This window comes from Centropristis striata, chromosome 15 (genome assembly GCF_030273125.1).
Source record: "Centropristis striata isolate RG_2023a ecotype Rhode Island chromosome 15, C.striata_1.0, whole genome shotgun sequence".
NCBI classification, from domain to species: domain Eukaryota; kingdom Metazoa; phylum Chordata; class Actinopteri; order Perciformes; family Serranidae; genus Centropristis; species Centropristis striata.
Window position 1 is genome coordinate 6,395,867 of NC_081531.1, and position 13,753 is coordinate 6,409,619.

Sequence of the window (13,753 nt, forward strand, 5' to 3'; positions counted from 1 at the left end):
TAATTTTGTGTCTTTTTCTGATAGTTTTGTGTCTCTTTCGGTCATTTTGTGTCTTTTTTGATAATTTTCATGTCTCTTTTGGTCACTTTGTGTCTTCTTTGATCATTGTATATCTCTTTTGGTTGATTTTTTTTTAACTCACAATGAAGGGCCTGAGTAAATAGTGATGAAACTGTGTGTGACACTAGAGGGGAAATCATGTATTTAACAGTGAGGGGTAACTTTATTATGGGTCATTATGAGTGCTTGGTGTCTGCGACTCCAACTGGGCTGCAATTTCAGGCTTTAGGACCTAGATAGGTTCCTCCCCCCTGAATACCCTGGGCGGGACCGGCCTGGGAGGAAGATTCCAGTGCAGAGATTTAATGCTCTGAGAAGAACCGGGCATGACGATTCCTGCAGCTGTTTCATGCAACTCTCTGTCCAACCGTTACATACATTAACTTCACATACAGCAGATCAGCGCTGGGGGATCTATCTATCTATCTGCAAGCAGCTTGAGGACAACCTGCTGGATTATTGAAAGAGCCAAACAAGGTAAGATAAAAGTAGTGGGAGTCAGTAAGAGGGGGGAGGGAGAGTGTGCAGCGTTCAACCGGTGGGAAATGCCCAGGCATGTGAAAAGAGGCCACAAAGTCAGATCTGTGACACGCAGGCAGAGATTCCATTGTAGTTTAAAGCAGAGGGCTTCATGCAACTGGTTGGATACGTTTAAAAACAGGTAGAAAATAGAAGAAATGTCAAAGAATGTTGCTCAAACTAAGAAATGAATAAGAGTTCATGCATTTAGGGAGTTGACTGCAACTTTTGACCTGATTTCATCTTTGGCATGTCTACACGGCACACTGCCAGACACTACAATACATTTTATGGAGGATTTATACATATGAGTTGGCTTTCAACATTCTGAAACTGGTTCTGAAGAACTTGAATGAAAATAAATGTACTAGTTAATTACATACACACTACACAACAATACACACTTCTATTGTTTCATTAATAATAAAACAATTGATTCCACCTGGCTGCTTTAAGTATGTGAAGAGGTAAAATTATGTCAAAAGTCATGATTTCTTAGTTGTGCTTGAAATAACTAAATATTATTACTTTGAAACAGCAGTTTTATACTTGTAAGTATTGATGAAACAGCTTTGTTACTTTTGATATTCTAGTTTCAAGCATGAATTTACTCAGTTAAGGTCATAAAATCTCAGTAACAAGCTGCAATATCGTATTTAGATAATTAAGGACCAAAACACTTGAAACAAGTGAAGCAGTCGAACATAAAAGATGCTGACTAAGAAGAATAAGCATATATCCCCTTGATCTAAGATATTTAATCTTACTTAGATTTCAGTTTTTGCAGTGTGGCATGTCTACACAGCACACTGCCAGACACAACAATACATTTTATGGAGGATTTATACATATGAGTGGGCTTTCAACACTCTGAAACTGGTTCTGAAAGTTTATTTATAGTGCACATTTATTTAAAAAAATCCTCAGTTGACCAAAGTGCTGTACAGTTATTAAAATACACACTGCAAAATATTTGTTTCTTACCAAGATTTTTTTATAAAAACCCTTAGATTTAGAAGTGTTAGATAATTTATCTTATTTTAAGAGTTAATTTCTTATTTTAAGTGTTCAACTTGCTTGTTTCTTGATTTAACAATCTTAATTCAAGAAATCTTGTCCATGCAGCAAGATCATTTCCCTCAGATTTAGTGTTTTTATCTTGTTTTTAGACACACCTTTTTTGCAGTGCAATAAAAATCATACACAATTATAGTAATACACAAAAACAATGAAAACAATAAAATAATACTTAAACAGTAAAACAATGAAATAGTAATAAAAACTCAATTTAAAAACAGTTGGAGATAAGAAGAAGAAGAAGAAGAAGACTGTTTGACAAAACTGTCAGGTTATCTCCTCAATGCACAGATCTCAGTCAGATATCGTTCCATATTTCTATGTGAGCCTGTTAAAACATGTCTGAGATTCTTAAAGTAGATCTGAAACTTCTCTAAAGTTTCCTCTGTGCATTTCATTGTTTATAGTTCCTTCACAAAAAAACTCTTAAAGCCAACATCACATCTATATACGTGGACTGGAATAAAAACCTGACATCGATGGAGTGTGTTTCATCAGTGTGTGGTCACTTCCTGCACACCTTCAGGAGCCAATCAGCATCGAGCAGGCTCAGTCCTCTTCAGAGAATTTTTTAAAATCTTCAATCTGTTGTGTTTCGGCTCAGCTACATCCTGCAGCTGCCTACGTGGCTGCTATGTGAGTCTTGCCTTGAGGTCTACAGGGAGAGATCATATTTGAATGGTATTGGCTAAGCCACCTCCCTCTGTTATTATCCTTAAAAACGGCCTTCAATGTGCCACAAACTGGGCTTCCTGACTCTGGTGAGCTAAATATTTCAAAATAAAGCAGAACAAGCATTGTTCCTTTGGATCCCCATTAGTTTTCATAGAGATGAAGACTATTCTTCCTGGGGTCCATATTATATCAAACAATTATTACACAGTTACATCATTACAGCATTTATACAGAGAATAACATGAAGCCATTCATCCTAACATGATTATAATGTATATTAAGATGATTATAATATACATTAAGTAGTACAAGACATGGTTATAAAAGAGTTACATGAATATAGAAGAGTATACGAGGTAAGCATAAAATGTATGATGATGTTCAATGCAGATGTATTAACATGCTTGAGTTCAACGTAACATGATTTCCTAATTTTATAGAAGGCTATTGCAACATAATATTATGACGAAACACTGTTTCTCTCAGTTTCAGTTTAAAACTCGACGCTCAACTGGACTGTAGCTGCGACAAAGAAATTATATGAAATGAAACTAATGAATTAATTAAAATAATGAATTCCTCAAATTTAATGATAATAATTTAATCAATTTGTATTATATAATTTAAAAAATGTGTAGTTTATATACAGCATTAAAAAAAATTTTCAACAACTACTCCGATTCATCACTGGTGACAGTTACTCCACCCATCATTGACTCCTATACAACAAGGTGGGATGGGCACCTTTAACCAATGAGACGAGACATGTATTGGTTCCTCTTCATTTATAAAGTCTTGATAGGCGACATGCCACCAAACCTCAACACTTTATTAAACTGGTCACATAGTAATTATCCAACGCGCTCTAGTATTTAATGCTTAATGCTCAATGTTCCCCGGACTAATACAGAATTTGGAAAAACTGCTTTCAGGTTTTCTGCTGCGTCTACCTGGAACATCTTACAACATTCACTCAAAATCAACACAATTATAACTCTGGACCAGTTTAAAACTATGACAACCAATAACTCTGTCTTTCACTGCAACTGTTTTTAATGTTTTTGCATGTGTTTTCTCTGTACTCTGTTTTGTGTTTTCTCTGTACTCTCGACATCATTGGAAATGAGGGGTTGCCCTCAATGATTCCTCGAGAAATAAATAAAGTATAAATTAAACTAAAATGAGCGTTATAGCTTACAAAAGTCTATGGCCTGGTGCCTTAACCTCTACATTTTGCCAAATTCAAGCCTAGTTTTGTGTTTCCCTTTCGATTCTCATTTGCACTCGGGTCCTCGCTGCATTCTGACAAAATCATATTAATAAAAGCCCATTATGACCTATTAGTGATGCTGGTAGGCTAGTCTAGACTTAGTAGGCTGTTTTATCTTCATTATAAGGCCCAAAATAAGGTTTGTGGATCCATTCTGACATTTTTTCAGTTTTTCTGGCCAAGAGTGGCTCTTTTGTTAGTAAAGGTTGCCGACTCCTGGACTAGACAAGAGTTTTTCTCTCTTCTTCTTCTTGTGACATTAATGACTTTGTGTCTCTGTTTATCATTCCACAGAGATGTGGGTGACAAACCTGGTATCCCTGGTCCTCGTGGCCACTTCAGCTTCAGCTGCTACCGCGGCTTCAAAAGACAAAGTCCTGAGTACCCACGCCACCCTCCTGGCCGACAACAGCGCCAAGCTGGCTTTCAGTCTCTACCAAAACATGGCGAAGGAGAAGAATGTGGAAAACATCCTGATTTCCCCTGTAGTAGTGGCCTCCTCTCTGGGTCTGGTGGCTCTGGGGGGTAAAGCCTCCACCGCCTCTCAGGTAAAAACGCTTCTGAACGCAGCTAAAGTTAAAGACGAGCAGCTGCACTCGGGTCTGGCAGAGCTCCTGACGGAGGTGAGTGACCCGAAGACCCGAAACGTCACCTGGAAGATTAGCAACCGCCTGTACGGACCCAGCTCCGTCAACTTTGTGGAGGATTTTGTCAAGAGCAGCAAAAAGCACTACAACTGTGACCACTCCAAGATCAACTTCAGAGACAAGAAGACTGCTCTGAACTCCATCAACGAGTGGGCCGCCAAGTCTACGGATGGCAAACTGCCCGAGGTCACCAAGGACGTAGAGAAGACTGACGGGGCCATGATCATCAATGCTATGTTCTTCAAACGTGAGTCTGTATAAAACCTTTTGTTTACGCAGTATTTAAAGTACTTTAAATGCTCATAAAATCTAATCATTTCTTATTGCTCACAGCTCACTGGGATGAGCAGTTCCACCATCAGATGGTTGACAACCGTGGATTTATGGTTTCCCCTAGCTTAACTGTTTCAGTACAGATGATGCACCGCACAGGTAGGTGGAGAGATTACTCTTAGCATGTTCAAACATTTGTGACACTTAGAGCAGGGGTGGCCAACCTGTGGCTCCAGAGCCTCATGTGGCTCTTTAGGCCGCCTGCAGGGGCTCCCCGTGGTTGAGACAAAAAAAAATTATATACATATTTTTACATTAAAATGTTCATTTATAAATGGTGTAGACCAAAAGCTATTTGTATTCCTCAATTGTAAAATTGTATAGCCTTTTTACAGCATATGAATAAAGTTTTGACATTTAAGTCAACTAAAATGTGCTTCGTAGCTTACGAAAGTCTCCGGCCCGGCACCTTAACCTTTAAGTTTTGCCAACTTTGAGTTTAGTTTTGAGTTCCCCGAGATAGACTAGTTTTCAAAATCATATTAATAAATGCCCAATATGACTATTAATAATGTTAGAAGGCTAATTTAGACTTATTAGGCTGTTTAATTTTCATTTTAGGCTCAATATAAGGTTTGCGGCTCCATTCCACGATTTTCTCCTTTTTTTTGGCCAACAGTGGCTCTTTAGTTAGTAAATGTTGCCCACCCCTGACTTAGAGGCTTGTATACTACTTCTGCTAACCCCCCAGTGCACTCCTTTGCATTTTATAGACTAGTGCAGTGAAGTATGTATTCATTAGCATGCTAATCGTGAGATAGCACATTACGCAGCATGCTGCACTAAAAGTACATTAACATCTGTAACATCACTCCTGCCACCTTAAAAGAAGGAACTGTGTTTCATGTCACCGTTTTTTTTTTTAAGTTAGTACAATGTCCGTAGGAAGTATGTATTCATACAGTACGAGATTGTATTTTGTAGGTAATGCTAATGCCTCTTGCTAGTGTAACCTTAAATAACACAGAAATACTATCTTTCCGTCCGTATTATGCTTAGCTGTCAGTTAATAAAGTTTTGTTTTTACTGTTTTCAATGGATCAAACTGATGCAGAAGAAAGGGCTTAAATCTCCGCTTAGCATGCTAATGGTGAGATAGCACATTACGCAGTATGCTGCACTAAAAGTACATTAACATGAACCCAATTAGCTGATATACTATATTGCATGTAAGTATCTCATATCAAATGATTATGGGCATTACGCTAAGCAACATGAATGTCATCCCTGAATTACATAGTAATGCAACATAAGAAGTGAATAAAGCTAAATCTCCACTTAGCATGCTAATCGCGCGTCTGCAACTCCATAAAACACTTACTTTTCATAAGGTACCACACCATCCAGCACATACACATTGAACATTGATATTTGCTGGAAACTATTAGAATATTATTGGAAAATCAAACCTTGTAGCGCACTTTAAATCTCTGAAAGATAGGTAGGCTAAATAGACTTCCAGATGAGATGAGTCAGGGTGTAAGTACAGAGTGAATTGTGTTACTGACCAGGTGTAGGCCTATCACACAATGGGGCGGAGCTCCCCTAAAAGGTGCCGATCGGAAACAGTGCAATGCCGTAACACGTCCTACGTAAATAATGATTTTGAAAAATGAATTCAAAAATCTTCAAAATCGAGGATGCACACCTTCGTGCCATGCACAAGCCACATACGAAATCTGAGGTCAGAGAGATATGAACTAGACACACACACACACACACACACACACACACACACACAGACGCTTTTTGTTTTATAGATAGATGCAAAATGACAGTTGGGCGATGTCACACCAGTCAGTGATGATGCAGAAGGAATGAAAAATGAGAATTCCACATAAACAAAATATTTGGATACATCTATATTGGTTCTGCAGCAGCTCCAATGAGCAAAGCGCTTATAAACGCCACATCATCAACCTAACCCTAACCTAAAAAAGTTGTAGGAAAATTGGCAGATGATTAATTGTTTTAATGGGGGAAAAAATTTGCTATCATATCTTAGCTTCATGAGTTTTAGTTAATAGGTCAGTGTAACCTGGGACCTCTTTTAGTGTATAGCACCACCTAGAGGACATCTGGGTTTACAGCACAACAACGGTAGTTTTTCATGTAGTGGATAACTTGCATATTTTATACAATAATCTGGTTTGAATCCTTTCAAATTCTAAAATTCTCTCCATTGTATTCTATCCAAACGCTGGCCCGTAAAAATGTATTCCAAATGTATGTGTATTTTAGCTGTTGAATAGTTAGTCAGTCTTCTTGTTTGCTTATGAAGTCATACTGAGGCATCAGTAATAAACTGACTGTTTCATAACAAGTTTTAAAACATAAAAAAATAATTATTTTTTGTTATACAGTAGGGTTGTCACGATACTAAAATTTTCAACTCGATACCGATACTCAGGAAAATATTCAATACTCGATACCATTTTCGATACCACAAGGATAAAAACAAAGACCCCAAAATTTAACTGAAATATTTTTGTTAACAAGAAAAATACAAATATGTAAAAATTAACAGAACCACAGGTTAAATATTTATAATAAAAAACAGTTGTGCAAAAATAAACTGCAACTATGATAACAAGCTTCAGATACTCGATACTTTTGAAAATGAGTACCGTATCCAGATACAACGTTTTAGTATCAATACTTTTTTGAGTATCGATACTTTTGACAACCCTATTATACAGTGGGAAAGTGTATGTATCATTAAGGACACATTACTATTTGTAATGAATTCAATTTGTTTCCTCAGGTATTTATGGCTTCTATGAGGACAAAACCAACAAGTTAAACATCCTGAGCATGCCTCTGGCTCATAAGAAGTCCACCGTGGTGTTCATCATGCCGTACCATGTGGAACCACTGGAGAGACTGGAGAAGCTGCTGACCACCAAGCAGCTGGACACGTGGACGGGGAAGCTGCAGCAGACAGCTGTAGCCGTGTCTCTGCCCAAAGTCAGCATGGAAGTCAGCCACAACCTGCAGGTAAGACATGCAACACACGAAACATGACTAATGCACCAAAAGATTTCCACAGTCCCAGACTAAAAACTGAAAGTCTTTAGTAAATCTAGGAGTTTTACTGGAGTCACGGCTCGCTCCCATCATCTTTAACTTTAACCCTCTGGAGTCTCCAAAAGCTCCACATCCAGACTTCTTCATGACATCCAGACTAGAAAACAAAGCAGCGTGGAGCCCTACTGTAAATTTACCTCTAAAGTTCTGGCTGTAAACTCCATGAGGCCAGTTTCAGTTTGATGATGATATACCAAGTAAAACTGGAGACAAGCTCAAATATATTTAGTATAAAATGATAGAACTGGATGGAACCCTCTTATATGTTAGATTTGACACCTTTGGTCACATTTGCAACATTTCAAATTCTTTATAGAGCATGATAGTGTTTTGAAATAAAATAAAAAGATTCAGAATCACATTTTATTTTGGACTTAAGGACGAAAAAAGATTTTAAAAAATGACTAAAAAAAGACACAAAATGACTAAAAAAAGACACAAAATGACTAAAAAAAGACACAAAATGACAAAATGACTTACAAAGACACGAAAAGACATGAAAAGGATTCAAAAATGGACAAAATAGCCCTATAAGACTCCATAGAGTTACGGCAGTAATCTTCTTCTGTGCCTTTTTTAAATTATTTTGTGTCTTATTTTGGTCATTTTGTTTCTTTTTTGGTAATTCTGTGTCTTTTTTTTTGGTAATTTTGTTTGTTTTTTGGTAATTCTGTCTTTTTTTGGTCATTTTGTGTCTTTTTTTTGTTATTTTGTGTCTTTTTTGGGTCATTTTGTCTTTCTTTGGCCTCTTCTCCTCCTCTTTTTGGGAAAAAAATTGCATGGTAGGAAAAAACTGCTAAATTAATCTAGTTGTAGTCTTGTAAATAGTTTCCCTGCAAGATTGACAGTCTGTCTAAAATCTCAGTGTGAGACTAAAAAATGTAAACACTCGTCTTTAGATGTGAGCAGGTGTGAGCTGATAGTCTTCTGATGTATAGGTAGCATAACCCTCAGTTATTTCTCCTTCTATAATGTGAATCACGTTCTGCTCCTGTGTAGAAACATCTTGGGGAGTTGGGCCTGACGGAGGCTGTGGATAAATCCAAAGCCGACTTGTCCAAAATCTCTGGGAAGAAGGATCTGTACCTGGCCAGCGTGTTCCACGCCTCGGCCATGGAGTGGGACACGGCCGGGAACGAAATGGACACCAGCATCTTCGGCACAGACAAGCTGAAGAACCCCAAACTGTTCTACGCCGACCACCCGTTCATCTTCTTAGTGAAGGACCAGAAAACCAAGTCCATCCTGTTCATCGGCAGGATGGTGAGGCCAAAGGGAGATAAGATGAGAGATGAGTTGTAACCACATTAGTATAATGTCCGACTGTGTGTAAAAGTTTATATTTTCTAGAGACGTTGGAAATGAAAAGCACGTTTCATATCGCATTCCTTCATGCATTCCACAACAAACACGTAACTGAGGAGATGTGTTTCAACATTTTATCCAGTGTTTTAACGAGCAAACATCGCTTCATTTGGTAACACTTTACAATAACCAACTAAGTAATGTTTATAGATGGTTTATAGACCAATTATTAACCATTTACAAAGTGCTACACATATTTAATCTTTAAATGTTTTCAACCAATTTCTTATTTCGAGAAAATAGTTGCAAATTTACTAGATTAAAGTGGCAAATCTACTAGAAAAAAAAAAAGTTGCAGATTTACGAGAAAAAAGTGGAAAAAAAACAACTTTTTTCTCACATATTCACCACTTTAAATCTCATGAATCTGCACATTTTTCTCGTAGATTTACCACTTTAATCTCATCTCCACTTTTTCCTCAAAATATTACCCCCCTTCCCCGGATCCGTATGTTTCTTGTTTTTTTTTTTTTACACATTCTGGCAGTATGTTATATCCTCCAATATTCTCTAGGGTTGAAATTTGGAGTTTGCAAGTATTTCAATGAGTGCCCTATTATAAGGGTTAAGAGTCTATGAATCATTTCAAAATCATTAACATACTCAATATGGTGTTAAACATGTTATAATGAGTGCAACTAAAACTACTAATAAACTATTAATTATAATTTATTGTTTTTTTAATGTTAAAGTAACTATAAACTTACATTAATATTCCATCTATTTGCCATTTATAAATGATTTAGTTAGTTAAACATTAATAAAAATATGTATTTACCATTCTGAATGGCCTATATATGGTTTATAAATGATGATTAAACATTAATAAACTATCTGTTTACCATTTATAAATGATGGTTATTGTAAAGTGTTAACCTTCCTTTTTATCTTGAAGAACATTTGACATTACTATGCAGCCTTTTGTTTGAATTGGCAGATCAGGTATGATTTCCCTGATTGTTTTTTACAACCGCTATGACCCGTTGTTCAATACTTTTACCGCTTTTCAAAAATCTTCACACAGTTACCACAACATCAGCCTGTGTGGGCGATACAATTAACACAATTCTTCTTCTTTTGACACAAAATACACACATTTTACACGTTTAAAATGTGTTTTAACTCCTTTAAAACACAAGCTCAATCAAGACCAAAACAGTAGATCACACAGTTTATCAAAACAGAAAACCTCATGTTCAAAACTAATGGATTGAAGATTACATTGATCACAGCTTCTGCTCCTTTTTCTTTTTGTGTATTTGACAATACAGTAATGAATGACAGCTAAATGCTGATTTTTTTTTTCATTTGCAATACAGTAAAGTGTTTCCTGCAAATCCTGTCATTTACAGTACTGTCTTCTTCTTTCATAAAGTGTAAGAAGAAATGAAGAACATCATCACAAACATTCATTTACATGTATGACCAATACAATAATCTGTTGATTGTAAAAGAAAAAGGGGAAAAAAAGTAGATTTGACACATGCAAAGTGATTCACTTTGTGTTATTCCATCAGTTGTCAGTGTTTTTTATGACACTGTGCTGTGACTGTTGGTGAACTGTGTTAGTGTATTATTGTATTTTGGAAGTGTGTGTCTGTGTTTAGTTACACTGATTTATGTGTTATTAATAGTTATTAATAGTGAGCAATAGTTTTGAGCATGAAATTAACTGTTTGGAGAATTGTGTGTTTCAGGTGTGATGTGTTTTGAAAAAGTTTTGAAAAAGTTTTTAAGGTTCTGACAAACGGATCATAGCGGTTGTAAAAAACTGTAAATACACAGTTATTGAAGGAGAATACTGTGAAACATTGTCATTAGCATGTCTTCTGCAGCACAAACATGGTTTCTGTTGACAAGTCTTAACAATCTTTGTAAAAGGTGTACAATAATATTACTTTTGTGGAGATTTGTGGTGCTTGTTGTTTAATTTAATGATATGTTTGTCAAATACAGCTGCTTTTAATTGGTTAATTCCTTGAATTTTCACATTATTATGCATCCTTTGCACTGCTTACCAACACAAGAATATATTGTAATCCTCCCTGAATGCACTGATCTACACTGGAAAACACAAATATGGCTGATTTAATGAAAAATTTGTGAACACATCATTTGACAAGACTGTTACAAATTTCCGTTATTTGCAATAAAAGTGTGAAAAAAAAGCTGTTGTGTTGATTTTAGATATTTGGTTCTGTCATGACTCACTCAACCAGTTAGTGTTTGAGTTATCTGTTTGCAATAGCAGTTTATCCTCAGGCAGCTGTGTGTTTGCATTAAGTTCCTGTAGAAAACTTACAGAACAACAGTCAATAATGAGTAAATTACTATTATTTAATTTAAAAAAAGGTTTGATAGTTTGATAGAAGGTTCAATATTAATATAGAATAATATAATTAGATATTAGATGGGAGATCATCAAGCATGACATGTTTTTCTCTCATTGTGCCATTGAAGTGGGACCTGTATTTTGTGTATGTCGCCACCTAGAGGACATCTGGGTTCATGACAGAACAATGATTGATTTTCATGTAGTGTGAAATTACGTTTACTGGGTCATTGCATATAAAATGTGCAGTCTAATTTTCATAATAAGACCAAAAACATTTTAACTTTTGTTAAAATTGACATTTCAGTCAGAAGTTTTAGTCTTCAAAATAACAATTAAGTTCTTAAGTGAAATCTAACTATAAAGCAAGAAGCGTCTGTGTGTGTGTGTGTGTGTGTGTGTGTGGATGTGTGTCTCGGGCAGGGGTATCAGACTCGAGGCCCGCGGGCCAATTGCGGCCCTCGTGATGATATTTTGTGGCCCCCACTTTGATATGAAAGTTTAATGTGAGTTTTATATGAATGGCACTTTACCATGTTGTGTGTGGAAGGTCCCTTTAATTACTTTTTTTGGTAATTTTGTGTCTTTTTCAAATATTTTTCTGTCTTTTTTTAATAATTGTGTGTCTTTTTTAATAAGTGTGTGTCTTTTTTTGTAATTTTGTGTCTTTTTTGTAATTTTGTGTCTTTTTGGGGTCATTTTGTGTCTTTTTAAAATAATTTTATGTCCTTTTTGGTAATTCTGTCTTTTTTTGTCATTTTGTTTCTTTTTTAAGTAATTTAGTTTTTTTTAATGCCATTTTGTGTCTTTTTTGGTCATTTTGTGTCTTTTTGGGGTCATTTTGTGTCCTTTTGAAATATTTTTTTGTGTCTTTTTCGGTAATTATTGGTAATCCACTTTTACACACAACCTCATTTGGCCATAATTGAAAATATATATATTTTTTTTTTAATCATGCCTGATACATTTGTTAGAAATGCCTTTTCTGTAAATTCTAGATAAAAATAATGTAATGTAAAATGAGTCAGCACTTATCCAGTTGCTTTATTACTGATGTACATCCTGTTTTGCATGAGTCATCCTATTGTTTTATCTTGACTGCATGGTGACGTTGTAATTGACCATAGTTCCTCTTTTTCCTGAGCTCAAAAAATCCCTGGAAGTCCCCCTGAAATACACGGTTGCCCATAAAGTTGGAATAATTATGTTTTCAGACACAATCCTGGTTTCATTTTTATTGTGATATGTTTGGAAGAGATTGATTAATACAGTTTTGAGAAGATATACACTTTATGTCTCAAGAATAAATCACATTGTCACAATCATTTCATGGAAAGAGGTAAAAAATATTTTACTCCAACTTTATTAGCGACCATATAAAGGTGAACATATGGAACAAATATCCCCTGAAATATATAAATGTGGCATTGTAAAATAAAATTCCCCTTAAATAAAAATAAAATGGAAATATAAAATAAAAGTCCCCTGAAATAAGATGTATAAATATATGTTGCCTTCGTAATTATCAATTTAAAATAAAAACCTATTTATATAGTATGCAGCTATATTGGTTAATTTACACATCAACATTTATTTATATATATATTTCCTCAGTTATTTATTTCGGGGTTCATTTCATGAGCTTATTTTTTTATTTTTTTATTTATTCATTCATTCATTCATTCATGTATGTATGTATGTATGTATGTATGTATGTATGTATGTATGTATGTATGTATGTATGTATGTATGTATGTATGTATGTATGTATGTATGTATGTATGTATGTATGTATGTATGTATTTATTTATTTATTTATTTATTTATTTATTTATTTATTTATTCATTCATTCATTCATTCATTCATTTATTCAGTCATTCATTTATTTATTATTATTTATTTTATTGAAATGGCATTCCATAAGTGCTGGCTAATGCATTCATAATAATTACCCATATTTCATTAATGTCACCAGGGGATGCATATAGGCTATCTAAGTACCTTAAATGAGAGTAATGCCATTAATTAATTTTTTAAGCACAATTAGTTTCTACATGGCGATACCCCTGAGTCATTCAAATAAAGCACACAATATGTACCAAAAGTGTATGATTAATATATGATATGATAACAGCTGTGCTAACAGTACAAACAGTTTGAGCATTTATTCCATATCTTTGATATCAGACATCAGTTCCCTTCACTAGTTCAGTCTTTGTCAGCACTTGTTGGATATTTGGTCCCACTAGTTGAACAAAAACTCTAAATAGTCAATCTTTTTCAGCAAATAGTTAACTAGTGAAGTCCCAAATGCTTACTGGTTAACTAGTTTAAAGATTTTTTTTTTCTTTTTTTATCTTGCTAGTTCACTTGTAGACCTCATAATG

The 13,753-nt window shown here is 35.2% G+C and overlaps 1 protein-coding gene across 1 annotated transcript; it reads left to right on the plus strand.

The window, feature by feature from the left end:
• Positions 1-256: 256 nt before the first annotated feature.
• On the plus strand, positions 257-10,396 carry serpinh1a (serpin peptidase inhibitor, clade H (heat shock protein 47), member 1a). The gene is made up of 5 exons (XM_059352162.1): positions 257-537; positions 3,896-4,495; positions 4,582-4,680; positions 7,346-7,578; positions 8,668-10,396. The coding sequence occupies exons 2-5, from the start codon at positions 3,898-3,900 to the stop codon at positions 8,968-8,970; spliced, it is 1,233 nt and encodes a 410-aa protein (XP_059208145.1). The 5' UTR covers positions 257-537; positions 3,896-3,897; the 3' UTR covers positions 8,971-10,396.
• The last annotated feature ends 3,357 nt before the right edge of the window (positions 10,397-13,753 follow it).

Coding starts and splice junctions, on each gene's coding strand:
- serpinh1a (XM_059352162.1), top strand. CDS start 3,898: ATGTGGGTGACAAACCTGGTATCCCTGGTCCTCGTGGCCACTTCAGCT. Junction 4,496..4,581: donor CAATGCTATGTTCTTCAAAC/GTGAGTCTGTAT, acceptor TATTGCTCACAG/CTCACTGGGATGAGCAGTTC. Junction 7,579..8,667: donor AAGTCAGCCACAACCTGCAG/GTAAGACATGCA, acceptor GCTCCTGTGTAG/AAACATCTTGGGGAGTTGGG.